The following is a 20,176-nucleotide window of genomic DNA, read 5'->3' on the forward strand; positions in this document are numbered from 1 at the left end:
ACCAGAGACAGAGCGGGGAACAGAACAGGCAGACTGACCAAAGTACACAGCTGAGGGGAGCAGCAGGCGAGTCAGGAGAGGTCTGCTGCACCATGTGGGTTGCTCCCTGGTTGGCCGGGATTGAACTTGTGCTGCAGTGGCTGAGGATAGCGTCATAGGTTGTGCCATCGGGGAGGCCCTAAATCATTATTTTTTTAACTGGAAAATTTGCCACAACTTTGGTCTGAGTCCATTTGGTAGCTGACTGGGCTCAGGCCCAGGGTGACTTGGAGTCTGGCAGCCTCAGGGCATAACTTGATCATCTTACCCCTTGTACCACATTCTCACAGTGTTCCCAATCTGGCCCATGGAGGCCTTGCCCTGAATCCACTGGGGGCCAGTTCAGGTTGTCCAACTGGGACATTCAGTTACCCTTAGTGTGAAGCCACAGGCAGTTCTACCTCCACAGAGGCCATTCCAGTGTAGTGCCTCAGTCAGTCTGTTTCTCCACCTGAAGATGGTCGGGGGGAGACTATGGGAAACTGAATGACTCTTAACATCTAGTCCAACTTCTGTTTCTCCCCTCCCCTCCCTCACTGCAGTGTTGAACGAGTAAACTAAATAACTTCCCCATCCTGGGACATGGCATCTTAAGAGCCGCAGAACACCTGAAATCAGTGGACCCTGCTGAACCAAGAGCTACCTCTCTTTCTCTAGTGAACCCTCTGGGGTTCATCTCTTCTTTCCTGTCTTTCTCTCCCATTCGTAGAACCTGCCTGTGTCTAGCCTTTCCCCTTCAAGCCTTGCACTGTCTTCTGATCTAAGCCAACTGGCAGCTGCTGATTCAGCAACATTTTATCCAGCCCTGGCGGCAGTCAGTACTGGCTGGCTGACCCTGGCTGGCTGGCCCCGGCCGTGTGGACACTCCTTTCCTTCCTTCCAGGCCTCCTCATGTATTCTGCACTTGTTCACTCACACAGCTCATTTTCTTCTCCAATTACCAATTTATTCATGGTCTCCCTTTCTCACTAGCACACACATTTACTCACTCACGTGGCATTTAATCATGTACACTCATCCAGTTCCTGTGGAGCAGGTCCAGGAATGTGTCTCTGGACAAACTGCCCTGAGTTGGTATTAGGGAGTAATGACACAGTGGGACACAGGGGCCATGTGCTCAGGCGGGGTCCCTCAAGTCTGAACTGGGGAGGCCCTAACAAAGATCAGCCCCCTTATTGAAGGAATGAGGCAAGGGAGGTCCAGGGTGGCCCCAGGCCACTGTGGAGAGGAGGAAGGAGGCCATGCTTGAAGCACACTGCTGGCCTCCCCACCATGGCACGGTCAGCTCTCCCAGTCCTGTCCCCAGTAAGAACAGCATGTTTCCCAGTTCTGAGCTTGTGCCCCTGGGGATGGGTTGAAAACGCAAGAACTAAAGCAGGGTAATGCCCTCAGTGACCAGGACGTGGATTCAGAGGAGTTATACAACCAGACCTGGAAGGGCCTTCCCTTTAGAGATCTCCAATTTCTTCATGTTTTAACTGTGGACACCAAACCCAGGGACCGTGGCCAGAAGTGGGCCCGGCAGTGGCCTCAGAGCCCAAACCACCATATCCAGCCTTGTGGTCTCTGGCTGTACCCACTGCTCAGCCATCCTGGAAACTCAAACACAAGAGCAGTCCCACTTTCCTGAGGGGAAAATATTTTCAGAACTTTTTTTTCTAGCAAAGGTAAAAACCAAATAAACAAAAAATGTTTTAGGGCTGGAAATGAATTAATCAAATGTTCAATTATGTAATCTGTTAAAATTAAACTCTTTCATCTATTAATTTAGAAAATGTGTTCTTCTCCACTCATAACTCTGAAACTAGGAAACCACTTTATGCAAAATCTTCATTCTGCTGCTGCTGGATGGAACACGTCCTGCCAGCAGTTTACTCGAATAAGTGATGGGAAAGTCTTGGTATAATGACAGTTGGACTTGAGCGTGGTCACCCTTCTTTCCTGAGGAATATTCTGGAAAGAGCCTCAGCTTGGAATCCAGCCCATGAGGTGGTATTGGGCCTAGGGTTGTGGCACCAGAGCCAGAACCCGAGGTGCTCTCGGTTCTTGTCTCAGTGAGGAAAGAATTCAACATGGAGCCCAGAGCTAGCCAGAAAAGCAAGAGATTTGTTGACAGATAAGAAGAAGGACAGGAAAGCTCTTTGAGCTGAGAAGGGTCCTGAGTGGGTAGATGCTGAGGGGGCAAGAAATTGGTGTTGATATGGGGGGAGGGAGCAAGGAGTAGAAGTTGGCCTTTAGATGTTTGGGCATTGTGCCTCTTGCTGATTGGTTGAGGCCTGTGCCATCTCCTAGGTTACTGAGGCCCACTGAGTCTCCCAGGTTACTTGGCCTGCTTTCCTGAAAGGAGCTTTGGTCCCTTCCTTTGTCACTGTGTTATTGTGTTGTTGCTCTGAACGTTCAATTTTTACTGGGTTGGAGGCACCCTCGCTTCAACTGATTGCTCCTCATTCAGTCTGATAAACGGGCTTGGGGCACTTGGGTTTCAGGCATCCTCCTGGTTCCAACTAATTGTTCCTTATTCAGATTGATAAATGGGCTTGGGCCCTCTGATCCTGACTATTTGTACCCTTTTCCTAACTTCCTCATTCAGTATCAAGTACCTGCCATGGCTCACAGCTCCTGGGGCCAAGTGAGGCTGCGGTTACTAGGCCTCCCTCACCTGCTGAAGGCCTCAGCACTGCCTCCTGCCAAGCCAGGGCCCCTGCTTTTCAAGGTGACTGGACATTATGACCAAAAATCCTAGAATGTATGATGTGGTGAACCCGATGGTCATCATTCCGTGAGTATTTTTTGAGCATTTGCAGTGCTGGGTCCCTGGATAAGTGCCAAATGAACTGAAATTTATGTAGTAAGTCCCAGATGGAGAAATCAATGAGGAATTGGGAAGAGCGTCGAGTAGGAAAGGGGAGTGTGTATTTATTGAGGTCTTGCAATATACCAGATGCTTCACAAAACTCAACTTTTTTTTTTTAACATTTAAAGGACATGTTTATTAGGGAAGGGATAAAACAGTTAAAGACACTTGCATAGACACAAGCGGGCAGGAAGAGCTACGCCAGAAGGGACAGGTTTACTAAGAGAGGCCTGCATGGTTGCAGGCGGGCGGCCTTGGCAGGTCACGGGCAGTCAGGAAGGCTGCTGCCCTGCAGAGGACAGAGTTAGTGGAAAGAGTGACCTGCATAGTCACAGGTAAGCAGTGGGACCCAAGGGAAGGAATCATTACTCATTCCAATTCCTCCTTGGTGAAAAACAAATAGTTTGTGTTTGTGTTCTCAGGCTAATTATTTTATCTTCCTAGGCCTCAGGTTCCTCCTCTGTAAGTGGAGACTACCTGCTACATTTGTTGGGAGTACTGAATTCTGCCCTAAACTCTTTGCATATATTAGTTTAGCAGAGCAAGGGTTCAGTTTTTGTTGTTTTTTTTTTTTCTTATCATAATTACAACACAGGAGGAAGATGAAGTGCAGAGAGGAGCAGTGAGCAGCCTGGGGCCACTCAGTGGAAGGGGATGAGCTTGCCTTCAACCTGCAGTGCAGAAAGGATTCTTGAGGAAGCATTGTCCTTTGTAGCAGGTCCACAGCCTGGACTTGGCTGCCCTCTCTGCCTGCAGAAGCAAGGCCACTGTCCAACACAGGCTGACCCTAGGTCACCTGTGGCCATGTGTAGGCCCAACCCACAAAGGGAACTTGGAGAGAAGAACAACCTCTGCTTTTGATAAGCCTGGAAAACTGGGCTGAGCTGCTCCTGACAGGGCTGAGACCTGTCAAGTTCCTCCTCCCCTTTTTTGTTTCCTCATCTGAAAGGGAAGAATCTAATGTTTTTCTGCCTCATACTGCTGTTGTGGGGATTGAGTAAATTAAAGGGCAGGAATTGGTTTTTCGGGCTTTAAAAGCAGTGTTGTTTTTTATTTTTTTTTTAAGATTTATTTATTTATGCATACAGGAATTGAGGTACAGGCCAGAGGTGCGGAGGGTGAGGGGATTCATCAGAGACAGAGCAGGTTGCAGAACAGGCAGACTGACCAAAAAACACTGCTGAAGGGAGCAGCGAGTGAGACAAGAGAGGTCTGCTGCGCCATGTGGGTCAGCTCCCTGGATCTAACTCGTGCTGCAGTAGCTGAGGATTGCTTCATATGCTGATACTTAACCCCTTGCGCCACCGGGGAGGCCCCAACAGTGTTGTTTTTATTTTTTTTATTTTATTTTTTTTTTTAGAGGCATGTTTATTTATTTATTTGTTTGTTTGTTTGTTTATACATGCACTGGGTACAGTCAGAAGCGCGGGAGGGTGAGAGAATTCACCAGAGCCAGAGCGGGGAGCAGAGCAGGCAGAAGGACCGAAGGACACTGCTGAGGGGAGCAGCGGGCGGCAGGAGAGGTCTGCGCGCCATGTGGGACCCTCCTCCGGTGGCCGGGGAGCAGCCGGGGATCGAACCGGCGCCGCAGAGGCCAAGGGCAGCTTCGCAACCCAGCGCTCAACCGCGGCGCCACCGGGGAGGCCCAACAGTGTTGTTTTTAAAACAATATTGATTTTACTCTGTTGCGCTAATATTGGGGTGGGGTGACTACTATAATTTAATGTAGAAGGCATAAGGGGAGGTAGAATCCAGTTCAACATGAACATGGTCTCTCTCATAACTCTGGCCGTAGGAATGGGGGGAATGGGTGGCTGTCAGTCAGAAGCGTGTGTGTGTGAGTGTGTGTGTGTGTGCATGTGTGTGTGTGTGTGGGGGGCTCCTGCATGAGGGGAGCTGATGAGAGTGGCTGAGGTAAGATAAAACCCCCTCCCTTCACTCTCTTCCTCTCCTCTCCTCACCTCACCTGCTGGGGTGAAAGTTATCATCACTTAGCAGATTCCACCCCACAGCAGGTTCCTGAACCCGAAGTTAGAAGCGTTTGTTCACCATTATACTTTGTCAGTAACTTGTTGTGCCTCTCCTCGGCTTCCGTCTTTTTTAAAATTATCACATAAATGAACAGCAAATGTAGTTTGTCACCTGTGATAACAAAGCTATACAAAGGATGATTACCCTCAGGACTCTTGGCTAGAGGGCTAGGTCAGTGACTTTGTAGCTTCTGAAGTTACAGGTTAGAGTTGGGTAAGACTTCAGCAGCACTCTAGAATTTGTAGATAATGCATTTGGGGGCTGTGTTTCATGGATTGAAAGCATTTTCTTTTTTAAAAAGAGATTTATTTTTTTATTTTTTAAAAAGATTTATTTATTTATGCATATAAGAACTGAGGTACAGAACAGAGGTGTGGGGGGTGAGAGGATTCACCAGAGACAGACTGGGGAACAGAACAGGCAGATTAACTGAAATACACTGCTGAGGGGAGCAGCAGGCTAGTCAGGAGAGGTCTGCTGCGCCATGTGGGTCACCTCCCTGGCTGGGGATTGAATTCGTGCTGCAGTGACTACAGATAACTTCATAATGATAGCTTCATAATGCTGGGTCTTAACCCCTTGCACCACCAGGGAGGCCCCCTCTTCCTTTTTTATACGTACAAGAACTGGGGTCTAGGCCAGATGTGCAGGGGGTGAGAGGATTCACCAGAGACAGAGTGGGGAGCAGAACAGGTAGATTCACTGAAACACACTGCTCAGGGGAGCAGCAGGCGAGACAGGGCGGAGACGTCTGCTGCACCATGTGGGTCAGCTCCCTGGCTGGGGATGGAACTCAGGCAGCAGTGGCTGGAGATAGTTTGATAGCATTGAGACTTAACTCCTGTGCCACCAGGGAGGCTCCTGCAATGCATTTTCATTAGTTTTGTTTTAGTCTATCCTTATAGCAACACATGAAACACAGATAAGGATATGGACGTGGTGAGCAGGTATGAATACTGATGTGGCATCACACGTCACTCAGGAGCACTGTTTGGGGGTGAGAAAGAGTGGTCTGGGCTGAACCCCGGCTCCAGTGGACATTAGACAAGTGTCTTCAGCTGTCTGCATCTCAGTTTTCACAATGGTGAAATCAATATTAAAACATCCATCAGAGAGTTGAGGTGAAGATTAAACAAGATAACTCATGCAGAGCTTAGTGCCAAACTTAACATGAGTAGGAGCTCCTTGGATTCAGCCAGCAATCAGCCACATACACAGCGAGGAGGCTGCGGGACTGGGCTTCTGGCTCCTAGTCAGTGCCCTTTGCCCACATCAAGTCATTTCATTTCATGACCTTCCTACCTGTTCAGTTCACAGCTGAGCACCCCAGCTCCGGAAGTGAGCTGCGCATTGGAAGGCAAGCAGTAAAGAGGCAGCTTGGTCTCAGCTGACCTGAAAGAATTAATCACTGCCCTGGGGTCAAGTGTACTGGTTGCCAAAGGAAAAACACTTCCCTCTAACTGGTCCTGTGAGCTGATGAAAGAGAAGCTGCGCTCTTGCTGTGGCTGTCATAGGAGTGTTGAAATGACAGGCCTATCCCTGGGCAGATGGATCACCTGATGCAGGCTCTGGGCCCAAGCCCTGGGATTGGCCTAAAACAGGGTTGTGTTGATCCACTGGCTGGGCCTTGGCATCTTGTCAAACTGTGGTTGGATCCAGACATAAAAATTACAGCCTAGAAATAGTGCTGTGACAGTCTGCCTGACTCAGCTGGGAGCGAAGCAACCATGCAGGTGCTAACCAAGCGTTATCCCAAGAACTGCCTGCTGACTGTTATGGACAGGTACTCAGCCGTGGTGCGCAACATGGAGCAGGTGGTGATGATCCCCAGCCTTCTGCGGGATGTGCAGCTGGGTGCACATGCAGGGGCCCCCGATCTCTACAACTACTTCACCATGCTCAAGGCCATCCGTGTAGATGTGGACCACGGGCTCCTGCCCCGGGAGGAGTGGCAAGCCAAGGTGGAGGGTGAAGCCAAAGAGGCTGAGAGTGAAACTGCAGAGACGGAGGAGGCTGAGGAAGAGAGTCTCTCGGGGGAGCTGGACCTGGAAGCTCAGTTCCACCTGCACTTCTCCAGCCTCCATCATATCCTCACAAACCTTACCCTGAAAGCCGAGGAGGTGACGAGGAAATACCAGGAGATAACGGGACAGGCCATGTAGGCCTTGGACTCTAGGGAAGGTAATGGCGGCCATGCCAGTGGGTGTCAGAGTCCACCGTGGGGATGTTCCAGGGGAAGGAGGGATCAGGGATGCAACCCAGTGGGAACGGGAGAGTCCAGCAATCAGAGCCACCCTCGCTTCAGGGTATCGGGAGCACAAACAGGGCCAAAGGCCTGGCCTGCCTCACCTGTACCTTACCAGAGTTGGTGAGCAATGGTGGTGAATTATGGAGACAGAAGAAGTGGCTGGCGAGTACTTATCTTCTGTGCACGTTGTGTTTGCGCACGTGTGCTTTTATGAAATATATGTGAATGCTTAGGGGGTGAGTGCTGAATGAGGCTTCCCCAGCTACTTCAGGATCCGATTAAAGCTATGGACTCCCTCGCCTGAGTCCAGACACAGACACGTAACTGTGCATATAATTTCAAGGGATATGCCATCCACCAAGGTCCATCCACAAATCCTAAGAATCCCTGTCATGTATCAATAATAGCTTCCAGTGCCAGTGTGGCTTCTAAGTGCTTGACACAGAATTAACTCATTTTATCTTCATAATGATGCCAGGAAAATAGGTTTCATGACTTACATCTTACAAATGAAGAAGTGTGCTGTTTTATTACCTACATTCTACAGATGAAGAACCTTGCCAAAGACATGTATATTTACTCAGGTGTGAATTATATGTGTGTGGGGTGGGGGGGCAGTACTTCCAGTATTTCTTCAAGTTGTAGAACATAGAAAATTCTATTTCTCTGACACACAGGAATACTTAGGTGAGGCTACTCAACTGGCAGGGTTACTCTGGCCATCCCAGGTTGCAGCCAGCCAAGAGAAAGCTATAGGATAACTATTGTAACACACTACTCTGTTTCCCGGGGTGCAGCATGGAAGATTGCCTGTGGTGGGGCCTATTTGAGGACACAGGCAAACATGCTAGAGTATGAGCTCTCATACCTGCGCACAGAAGGGCTGGGGTTGTGAGGTGTGGGTGAACAGCAAACTAGACAAACGGTGGTGGCACAGGGCAGGAGGTGGCAAGAGGACCTGGGACAGTCATGGAGGGGTCACTCATGGGGGAAGGTTAGGAAAAATCTGACCATGGCACCTGCCTGTTTTATCTTGTGCCACCTGCCAGCCTCACTCCCACAAAGTGGCTTTATCTGTGATAACTCAAGTCCATGTCCACAGGAGTCTTAAAGCCACCCAACGCAAGAATGTGGGACAGGATTTTTATCTTCACTTTCCTAGTGAGGAAATTATAGCCAGGTAGGTGAAGTGACTCACCCAAAGTCTCATAGTAAGGGGACAAGAGCAAAAATGGCCCCAACATTGAACTGTGTGTTTTCTATCATTCCCTCTGCCATATTGTGCTATTTTCAAAATCAGCCATCAGGCCATTCTATAGCGATAGGGAATAAACATGGACTCCAATTGTCTATCCAGAGTTCTGCTCTAGATATTTCCTGTCATTTTTCTTCTTCCACCTCAATCCTAAACTGAAACTGTCAATTTCAATCCCGCCTCCCTCTCCCTTGAGACTCCGTGGGTCACCTTTTAGAAGTTCTTGCATAGAACTGACCTGTGTCAACCGCTCTGGGTTCCAGTCCTGGTTCCACCACCAATGAGCTGTGAGGCCTTGGGTAAGCCACTCACTTTTCTGAGTTCAGTTTGAGTAGTTTGATAGTATAAAATCACTTGCCTATCAATTATCGAATGGAAAAAACTAGAGGCCTGAGAATTAAATGAGTCTGAGGTTACTCAGGAAGTGGCAGAGCCAAGATAGGAACTCCTGCCTAACTCATGTCTCATTCCTTTCCTCTGCACCAGTGGCTTTCTTTAGAGCCTTCCAAGGCTGAAACCAGGGTTGGCAGGAGTTGGGGATCACAGAGTGGGTTGAAATTCCATCCTTGACCAACCAAACTGCTTCAGACAAGAACAGGAATCCTACGTTTCAACACACCCTAACTTGATTTTCTTGAGGACTGTCTGATATTGCAGAGGTTTAAACATCTGGGTTTTTGTCCTGGCCCTGCCATTGACCAGTGTATGATCTTGGACAATTTATTTCCTTTCTGCATCAGTTTCCCTCTGAGTAAAAAGTAAAGGTGAAACTCTATGTTTCACATAACCTGATTCTTCTTATGTGCTGCAACACTGCCAATGTTCCCACAGCAACCCCAACACTGAGCTTTTTCACTGTTACCTACTTCAATAGGCATGTGAGAGTACTGTAGTGATTTGAATTTATGCTCATTTTGTTTTCTACTTTTGCACTCACTCCACAGATCACCTTACATGACAGAAGGCAGACTATGTGACAAGGACATGGTGGAATCCCCTCTCTCTGATGATGACACCAGAAATGCTTGGACCTGCAGCTGGAAGTGCAGGCAACTCGGTTGATGCTTCCCTACCTCCCTCGGAGCACGAGTCTTTGGATTCATCACTGGGTCATCTCTGGGATGCTTGCTGCTATTCCTAACTCCCCTTGCTCCTCTTACAGCTTAGGGTGGCCAGCGGTTCATGAGGGCCTGTTACTTGGCCAGGGTGATATGGTAGAAAGGATGTAGGTTTTAGCATCTGAATAACGGAAGTTCACAGCTCTCCTCTTGGCTGTCATTCACTATGTGATCCTGGGCAAGTTAATTAACCCATCAGAGCCTAAATTTCCTCACCTATAAAATGGGGAAAGTACTACCTACCTCACAAGGTTGCTATGAAAATGAAACATGATGAATCAAAAGCACCTGGCACGTGAGAGCTATTACAGGCTGATTTTTCTTTCCCACCTTCCCTTGTATTTACTCCAGCCTTTGCTTTTTACCCTTCAGACTCAAGGGGTAGCAGAGTCCCTTGGGATGAGTGGTTCACCTTCATGTACCAGCCAACCACAGGTGAGGCCAGGTACAGGTGAACTATAAACCTATTTATTGCAATAAAAAATAATACCTGAAAAAAAAACCCCCGTATTTCTCCATATCTTTATTATCTCTGAAGCACTTTTTCAGAACTGATTTCACTTTTAACAAGTGGTATTCAAGGGAATAGAGGTTGAACTCAAGTGACTTTGCCCAGAAGACATCTCTGTATTTCCACTGTCACTTAATTTGAAATCACATATAAACAGGGAGACAATTTTATTACCTCCCAAAACTATTCTGATTATAACATCTGAGCTCAGAAACAGTTTTTCTGAAAAAGCATTTGGGTTCACTAGACCATAAAAAAACCTCTACAGTTAGGTGGGCTCTTTCACTTCTGCCTACACCAAGCTCCGTTATGGAGCGTGTGCTAAGAGCGCACTTACTCCAGCATGAGACCTATTTCAGGGCAGAGGTTCAGTGGCAGTATTAGACTTTTAACTGTTCTCCTGGTTTTGAGTCTCCTCTTTTTTTTTTTTTTTTAAAGATTTATTTATTTATTTATACAAGCACTGGGTAGTCAGAAGAGCGGGAAGGTGAGAGAATTCACCAGAGCCAGAGCGGGGAGCAGAACAGACAGACTGACGAAACACACTGCTGAGGGGAGCAGTGGGCGTGGCAGGAGAGGTCTGCACTTCATGTGGGACACTTGCCGGCAGCCGGGGATCGAACCAGCACTGCAGAGGCTGCAGGCTGCCTGGCAGCACAGCGCACAACCTCTGCGCCACCAGGGGAGGCCCTTGAGTCTCCTTTTTCTAACTGCCTTTGTACTGTTTATAGACACAGTCCAGAAATACAAACCAGACCATGTTGTTCCCATTTACCTAGAAGATCAAATCAAAATCATTCTAATGACTCACAAGCCTTCCATAATCCAGCCTGCTTTGTATTCATTATGTACTAGAACTGAAGCAGACCTTTCTGTAAAGGGCCAAATACTAAATATTTTAGCCTTTGCAGGCCAGAAAGTCTGTCATCAACCACTCAACTTTGCTGTTGTAGCATAGAAGCAGCTATAAAGGATATGTAAGTGCATGAGAATGGCTGTGTTCCAATAAAACTCTATCAGCAGTGGACCAGATTTGGCGCCCAGGCTGTCGTTGGCCAACTCTGAACTAGAACTGCACTCCATTTTAACATCTATCAGATATTTTCGTGCATCTGGGTGAGTGGAAACTATTCTTTGATGAACTACTTTCCTTATAACAAGAGAAGTCCGAGTGCTCATGATGATCACTTTAATCACAAGTGTGAACATTAACTTCAGATGTCATAGAAACATATTCCATAAAATTCAAAAATAACTGGTATCAGTGAAACCAGAGCAAACATTTTGGAGATGTCAACGCACGGGATGGAAATCTTCGAGAATTTCACTGTATGTTTTCTTATCTATAAATGGAAAGATCAGAAAAGATTTTTAAAAATTTTTATAAATCATATTTTCTAAAGACAAATCAACATTTAACATTCTTATAAATAGAAACCCCTAAGAATTTTCTTGTCCTCAATCATGGCTTAACAATCAGTGAGGCATATTGTTTCAATAAAAGAACAACAACTTTGGAGGAATCTGTGGTGACATCAGAATGGCTGCCTGGAGTGCTGCCAGGGGGATCCCAGCTAAAGGGATGGAGTAGGATGAACAGGCAGGGTCATAGGTCAGCTAGCAGGGGTTGGGAGCTGAAGTAGCCCAGCTGCCATGCCCTTTAAGTCAGTGTGTGAGGCTCTTACCATGCCTGCTGTGCAGGACAGAACCAGCCTGTGAAACTATGCATGGTCCTGCTGACAGAGGGAGCTAGTGGAAATACAACAGCAAGAGTCAGAGGTCTGGGATGAGGACTGCTCTGTCATTGGGTCTCACTCTTAGGAATCAATTTCCGTGATTCCTTCCAGCTCTAAAATCCAACAGTTCTGGGTATCCCCTATCCCTGATACATCTACTATCATGGTTTTGTACTGATCTTTGGGCAATTCATTGGCCAAAAAAGCTGTACTTTTGATCCACTATAAATTCGCATAAGTGACTTAAGTTTATGGGAATACTATATAGAATAATAAAATTTTAGAACTAAATAGGACCTCAGATTGTCAGTCTAATGAGATTTAAAGACTTAATATTATACATTAACATGAACAGGAAAAATCTATTTATGTATTTACAAGCTCAAAACATTCTACTCATTCATTCCTTCCCATGTGTATACACCTGTACTGCACTGGGTGTATCTGTGTAAAATACAAACAAGAAAACAGTGAACAGAGATTTTCATAGTGAACAGAGATTAAACAGAGTGCTGAGGAAAGTCTTGTCTGTAGCTGGGTGAAGGATTCAACCAGATGATGAATCTTGAGCAAGAATATGCTAGGTGGACAAGGCAGAAATGAGGAAAGAGGGTCAAGAAGAAGGTACAGTGTGTACAAGGTGATAAAAGGCAGGCCTGGACACAGCATTCCTGAGGCAAGAGATGAGTGATGAGAAGTGAGGCAGGCTCTGTTCAGACCAGCTATTATTTAAGTGTCTACTATGTTTAGCACAGCCTCTGTGCTAGAGGCTGAGGAAACAGAGATGAAGCTGTAGTGCAGCGAGGGACATAGCCATGTGTATGTAATGTGGTGGATAAAAGGAATGGAGGTAAAGTGGGTCTATGAAGCAATTCCCCCCAGCAATTCCCCCAAGGGAATAAGTCATCCTAAGGAATCTGGACTTTATCCCATAGGCAATGGATAGTTATTTTAAGGGATGCGTTTTAAGCATATCCATAACTCTCCAGGGAGAAAGGACCAGAGGCAGAGGCGAGCTGGAGGCAAGTGCAATAATTTAAGAGAGAGTATCAGGACCTGAAGCTTGGTAGTGGCAATGGAAGAGAAAGGACAGTTAAGAGCTGAGGAATATTTAGGAAGTAGAACTGGTAAGACCTGATGATGACTGGGAAATGAAAGAGAAAAACTGGAAGATGATTCTCAGGTTTCTGGCTGGAAGTGCCATTAACTGAAGCAGGACACAGAAGAACAGGAAGTCTGGGCAGGCAAAGTGGACATGAGCTTGGTTTGCTGTCCAAAGGATACAGGGGCATTCAGCCTGAAATTAGATATGTGTTCAAAAGAATTCTAGTCTATGGACAAAACTGTGGGAATCAACATAACATAGGAAGTGCTTAACCACAGACATGGTTAAGATTAACCAGGGAAAATAATACAAAGTAAGAAAGAGGTTTTTCACTGTTAATTTAAAATTTACCTTTATCAGGAAAATCCCCCGGATGTGATCTCATATATGCAAACATATCATGGTCCCTCACAGCATACATATAGTCTTGACGTTTTAAAAGATGATATCCAATAAAAATAAAGGAAGTAACATATAGAAGCTGGCGATGCAAACCTGAAATTCAAATAACAAATGCCAAAGAAAGCAAAAGTCAATGTGTATTAAAAATTAATTTTTAAATAATTCATATATATGTAATTATTATTTCTTTCAATATTCTTTTTAAAAGGGGGCTTTTCAGACCTCCCTGGTGGCACAGGGGCTAAAGTCAGCTCTATCAAGCTATCGCCAGCCACTGCAGCATGAGTTCGATCCCTGGCAAGGGAGCTAACCCACACGGTGCAGCAGACCTCTCCTGTCTTGCCTGCTGCTCCCTTTGCAGTGTATTTCAGTACATCTGCCTGTTTTGCTCCCCACTCTGTCTCTGGTGAGCCCTCTTACCACCCTGCACCTTTGGCCTGCACCCCAGTTCTTATACGCATAAATAAATCTTTAAAAAAAAAGGGGGGAGCTTTTCTATATGGTTAGTCTGAACAAACAACTTTGACCTTGAGGCTTCTCCCTGCCTTCCTCTGGCAGTTATAAAAGGCAACATTCAGTCTACAAACATAACAATCAATAGAGGCCAAGAGTTTAAAAATTCAGGTTTCATAAATATCTTTGTGGAAAAGGGTAGAAAGTACAAAATCCTGAATACTAGACTGAGAACAGAAAAAACTCTTTCCTTTTTTAAAAACCTGATTTTAGATCTAAAAACTTACAGTCTAGGACCTGTTCAGGATACCTAAAGCTATTTGGTTTGTCTTCATGTGAGAATTTATATTTGCATATTTGTGATTACTAAAGCCGCATGTTATTCTACAAATAGACCTCCCTTTTCCTTTGTATCTTGTAAATTTTGTAGCATTTGCAGGTATGCACTATTATCATCCTATTAAAAAAATTATCCTATTATAACTGACCGGAGAGGATCAAATCACATGATCTAGGGAAAGACAAAATTTAAAGTCTAAGGGGGTGATCCAAAGGTATGAACTTTATATGCAGAAACATTTTTTTTTGCAAAAGGTTAACTGCAGGCTTGATTTTCTAGCTATGCCCCAGAATACTCTCCTCAGTCCTCGTCCGAGTCCATAAATATTCCTTCAAATAATTAATTTACACCTATAATATTATGTACTATCCATGTGCTGATAACCCATAGTCTGTTCAACTCATAGACCTGGGCTGAATAACATGTATCTCCAAGTGTTTGACAGCTATACCCGAATAGCCCCAAAGGAACTTATTTCCTTCCATTGATACCTCTTTCTCTTAATTGAGAGTAAGACTACTTACTCAAACATCTAAGACCTGAATAATAAACACCCTCTTTCCCCACATCCAGTCACTGAGTCCTGCCAATTCTATCTTGGAAATATTTTCTTTCCTCACTTCAAGGAACTTATTTTTTTTTTTTAAAGATTTATTTATTTATTTATACAAGAAACGGGGTACAGGCCAGATGCGCGGGAGGGTGAGAGGATTCACCAGAGACAGAGCGGGGAACAGAACAGGCAGACTGACCAAATACACTGCTGAGGGGAGCAGCGGGTGAGACAGGAGAGGTCTGCTGTGCCATGTGGGACCCTCGCCAGCCGGCTGGGATCAAACTGGCGCTGCAAAGGCTGCAGACAGCCTCACAGCGCAGCGTTCAACCACCTGTGCCACCAGGGGAGGCTCAAGGAACTTAATTCTTTTTCATCTTATTTCCCCATCCACACTGACCCCAGCTAAAGGAATTTTTACTAATATACAAATCTAGTTTGCCCGCTCCCTCTGCAACTACACGCACCAGGAGTTCCAACTCCTGCATAGGGCCTCCCTGGGGCTGGATTCTCTCTCACCCTAAACAGCACTAATGGACCACCTGAAGCAGAGCACACATAGTATACAGGGTTTTCCTGTGGGTCACAGATAGAAAGATACACAGATACAAAGACCCAGAATCTCTCTGCTTACCCTACCCCTTACAGAAAAATGCTCCATCAATGTTTCAGAAAACAACAGTGTCCCGGCTCTAAAGGCACAGCACGGCCTGGCCTCTCAGCTCGTCACTATTTCCCTACTCCCTGCCCCCACCCCCAAGCCAGTGGCCCTCACTCTTACCACATTTATAAGCCCTCCACAATCATTTCCCCCTTCTTTCCTTAGTGGACCTAAATTTGGAGGCCATGGTACTCCATAAATTAGTGCTACATTAAACTAGAAATCAATAAATATTGGGCTGTCAGAAAGTCACGATGCATTTTGCATAGAAAACAGAAAAAAATGTCATGACTTTTCCAACAACCTAATATTTAATATAATATGTTCCCTACACTTAGATACCAACTAACTCTTGAATTTAGAACAGGTAGTTGTAACTAAAACAAGGGTTTTTAAACAAGTAATGGGAGAAAAACTAAAGAAAAAAATTTGATATTTTCTGCTAACCTTTGGTTTCATTAATAGAATATTTCAATACTACCCACAGAAAGCCAGGCACCTTCCATGGCTATAGTTGGAAAACCCACCCTAACTCTCCCCTTCCCTGATCCTCTAACTTGGTCACACCTGTTACCCTATTTGCATAATCTCATATCACAATTCATCTTTTCAATGAATTTGTTTTCAATGAATTTGTAATCCTTTGAAGAGTTGGGACCATGCTTTATACTTACTTATAATTTACACATATTTGTTCATTCAATACTTAAGAGAACCACTATATGCCAGACATTGAACTAGAAGACACGATATGCATTCAATAAAAGCTGCTGAGGATAATCATTTCAGTAAGTCCTCAATACCTAAATTTTCTAAAGCAATTTATGGAAGGTCAGGAACTCTGATCCCTAGTCCTGGGCTAAATGCTTATATATATCAGCTCCTCTGATTCTCATCATACAAAGCAATATTATAGATATTATCCTTGGTTTATAGATGATGAATCTGAAGATCACAGAGATAAGTAACATTCTGAAAATCAAACTTATTTGATGGTGGTGGTGTCAAACCTAAAAAGCATGTGCTCTTAACCACTATGCTCTTTTTTTTTTTTCTTCACGTGTCTGACAAGATTTTTATTCAGAATATTTTTTTATTATTATAAATTTTATTTTTATATTCCCCATACAATTGTGACCCCCTTATTTTGACCCCAATCCCTCCCCTCCCCGCCCCCAACCCCCACGGAGTGTCTCTCACTATGCTCTTCTGTCTCCCAGAAAAGGTAAGAAACATGGTTTGACAATGAATTAAGATTAAGAGGAATGTGCTTCACATTTCAACCAATCTTTACTTTCTTTGGAACAGTCTTCCAATATGTACCTCCTTCATGCTCTCAAAGAGATATTGCTCACCCACTGTTATCAAAACACTTATCAACTAGATCCATAACAGTCTATTTATCTCCCAGACTCTATGAGGAGCTCCTCAAGGGCAAGGTTGGTATTCCTCACCCTATACACTCACTTTGTTTTTTTTTTTTTTAATTTATTTATTTATTTATTTTGATTGATTGATTTATACATACATGCATACAAGCACTGGGTACAGTCAGAAGCGCGGGAGGGTGAGAGAATTCACCAGAGCCAGAGCGGGGAGCAGAGCAGGCAGAAGGACCGAAGTACACTGCTGAGGGGAGCAGCGGGCGGCAGGAGAGGTCTGCGTGCCATGTGGGACCCTCCTCTGGTGGCCGGGGAGCAGCCGGGGATCGAACCGGCACTGCAGAGGCTGCGGGCAGCTTCGCAACCCAGCGCTCAACCGCTGCGCCACCGGGGAGGCCCTATACACTCACTTTGTAACACTGCTAGCTACAGAGGTGCTCAATTAAGGTTGAACAAATACACAGTGAACTGTAACAAGAGCTAAGGAGAGGGAACTCTGTCCACCACCTTCTGTATGCCAGGTATTTTACCTATAGAATCTCATTTAACGCAAATATGCAAAGATTAGTTATTGTCATTTTATAGGTAAGGAAACTTTGGCTCTGAATGGCCCGATCAAGTAATTAGCCCAAGGTGACATAGCTGTGAAGCAGTGCAGCAAGGACATTTAATTCCAAGTGAAGCTCTTTCCATCATACCAAGAGACAGATTTGGGCAAATGTGGGGCAGAGATGAAAAAGGAGAAATTGCCAGTTCCCAGGGGCAGGATAGGATAAAGATCATTTATCTGCTTTCTGTGGTGTGGGATCAAATTAATGAGATGGGATTTTGATACTATATGATCACTGGGAATGTTGAGATTTGGTGACAGGGAAAAGCCCTCCAGGCAAGAGGCAAAAGGGAGGTGATTACTGGTTGCCTGAACCATTGTTTTAACTTGCCTTCTAATCTGACTCCTTAGTTCCAATTAGTGTTTCACAGAGATGACAAACTTTATCTTTTAACAGGTCTGCATTAGAAGGAAATAGCTCTAATGTAGCTTCCTGATGCTTGACTAATAGCGGTGTTAATTCTGACTTGAGAATCTTTTTCATGAATGATTTTAAAAGAAAAATTTGGATTTTTATAGATACTAAAATATTCTTGTTTTGTACGAGTTTATTGCTCTGTATGATTCCTGTATGCATTGTATATTGCAATTTACTACTGTCAGAGATTTAGTGTGTTATTTTCATATTGAATCACATTACTTTTATAATTCAAGCAAGCAGCTTGAATTCATGATGTTTTTACCCTTTAATAAAATATAAGGATAGAATTAAAAATAAAAAACAAACACAGGTCTCTTCACATCTTTCCCTCACCTCACAAAGCTTGTAAGACTCCTGTCAGACTAGTGAATAAATTGTGGCTATCTAACTAAATCTCCTCTGTGGCTTTATTATGTGCCCTATCATGCACACTCACTCACTCAATTACCAAACTTCCACCCATCAGAGGTCTTTGCTTCCATTTGGTCCCACTCGCCTCCCATGGGCCTAGAAGGCTCTCTCTAGTATCTGCTTGATAAATCAAAGCTAAGTTCAAAGACTCTTTAAAGTGCCCCTCCTTTTTCCTTTGGAAGTCCATAGCCCTTAGCACAGCTGCTCTATTACCAGGACTGTCAGTCTATCAGCATAGTCAGTCTCTGCAAGGTCACTAACAGCAGGAAACACTCCACAGATTTCCAGTCTCCTACTCAGCAGCATCAGGGAATTCGCTTCTTCCCAAGCTCCAAGTTATTCTATGCATATTAAGACTGAGAAGTACTGATTTTAAATTTAGACTCTAAGGTCTCAAAACAGGTTCTTTACTTACTGGCCATGTGACCTTGGGCAAACTGCTTTAACCTTCTCAAGGCTTAGCTTCCGTATTGTGGGCAACGCCTCCTCAGAGGGCGCTTTAAGAAGCGCACATTAGGCCTCCCTGCTGGTGCAAAGGGTTAAGCACTGAGCTGTGAAGCTGTCTGCAGCCTCTGCAGCACCAGTTCGATCCCCGGCCCCAGCCGGCCAGGGAGCGACTCACATGGTGTGGGAGACCTCTCCTGTCTCGCCCACGGCTCCCCTCAGCAGTGTATTTCGTCAGTCTGCCTGTTCTGTTCCTCTCTGTCTCTGGTGAATCCTCTCACCCTCCTGCGCATCTGGCCTGAGCCCCAGCTCTTGTATGTATAGATAAATAAATCTTTTTTTAAAAAAGAAATGCATATTGGGCCTCCCCTGGTGGCGCAGCGGTTGAGCGCTGGGCTGCGACTCTGCAGCGCGAGTTCGATCCCCGGCCGCCGGCGAGGGGCCCACCAAAAAAATAAAATAAATAAATAAATGCATATTATAACGTATGCCACTAGAGCATGGCATGGAGTGAACGCTCATCTTTGCACACACCGTGCAAAATTGAGGGGGGCAGGCGGTCCAGTGGCCTCACTAGGGGCGCGGGCTGCACCAGACCTCAGTTTCCTTAAGTGCCAAGTGGCAGATCCCGCCTCGACGGATTCCAGAGGGTTCAGGGGCGCGGGCGTCCAGGGAGGCGAGGCGGGGCGAGAGGCCCGGAAAAGCCAAGGCCCGGGCAGCCCACGGCGGAGCCGGCCGCGGCCCCGCCCCCCGCCGCCCGCCCCCCGCCGGCCCTCCGGGGCCCCCCCAGAGTCCCCCCGGGCCTCACCCGCCAGCAGCACCGGCCGCCGCCGGATCGCGTTGTCCAGCAGGCCGGAGCAGTAGCCCAGGAAGCCGATGTAGCCGAGCCGCGGGTCGGTCAGCTTGGGCGGCGGCAGGCTACGGGCCTCCTCCGGCAGGAACTTCAAGGGCTCTCGGCCCGGCCGTCCGCTCATCATCTTGGCGCCGTCCCCCTGGGGCCTGGCCTGGGCCGCCGACCGCAAAGGACACCGCCGAGACCACGGCCCGGGCCGAGCCGCGAGCCGTCTCCTCCTCGCGCCGGCTGAAGGGCAGACGCGGCGCGGCGCGGCGCCCAAACGCTTCCCCGGGCGCGCTGCGGCCAGAACCGCGTTCGAGAGGTTCCGGGCCCCAGAATGGCCCACCTGCCCGCTCCTTCCGTCTGTGGGGTTTGCGGGCCGCAGAGGCCGGGAGTCAAACCCGCAGAAGACTAGGACATTGTTTTCTCCCACGCCCCCGATTTTTTCCCACCTAATTTCCACCCGGAATTGCTTTTCCCTCCCCGGTCTCTGAATGTCCCTTCAGTAAAATTTAATCTTTTTATTTATTTGTTTACTTATTTTCTTATTCATTTATATTTTACATCATTGTTCATTTTTGTTCGTTTGCTTTCTTTTTTTTGATATTATTTTTTTTTAAAGATTTATTTTTATTTATTTATTTATTCATTTATTTATTTATACAAGCACTGGGTACAGTCAGAAGCGCGGGAGGGTGAGAGAATTCACCAGAGCCAGAGCGGGGAGCAGAGCAGGCAGAAGGACCGAAGTACACTGCTGAGGGGAG

The 20,176-nt window shown here is 46.1% G+C and overlaps 2 protein-coding genes across 2 annotated transcripts; one reads left to right on the forward strand and one right to left on the reverse strand.

Annotated features, from left to right (window-relative positions):
- Window positions 1-6,651: 6,651 nt before the first annotated feature.
- THRSP (thyroid hormone responsive) lies at window positions 6,652-7,086 on the forward strand (the record flags this gene model as incomplete). The annotated part of the gene is made up of 1 exon (XM_084256059.1): window positions 6,652-7,086. One exon carries the CDS (start codon window positions 6,652-6,654, stop codon window positions 7,084-7,086), a length of 435 nt encoding a protein of 144 aa, XP_084112185.1.
- A 4,219-nt stretch (window positions 7,087-11,305) lies between these two features.
- On the reverse strand, window positions 11,306-19,551 carry LOC311173423 (NADH dehydrogenase [ubiquinone] 1 subunit C2; the record flags this gene model as incomplete). The annotated part of the gene is made up of 3 exons (XM_084237367.1): window positions 11,306-11,399; window positions 13,249-13,392; window positions 19,383-19,551. The coding sequence occupies 3 exons, from the start codon at window positions 19,549-19,551 to the stop codon at window positions 11,350-11,352; spliced, it is 363 nt and encodes a 120-aa protein (XP_084093493.1). The 3' UTR covers window positions 11,306-11,349.
- Window positions 19,552-20,176: the final 625 nt, after the last annotated feature.

Source organism: Talpa europaea (assembly GCF_964194135.1).
Source record: "Talpa europaea genome assembly, chromosome: 1".
NCBI lineage: Eukaryota > Metazoa > Chordata > Mammalia > Eulipotyphla > Talpidae > Talpa > Talpa europaea.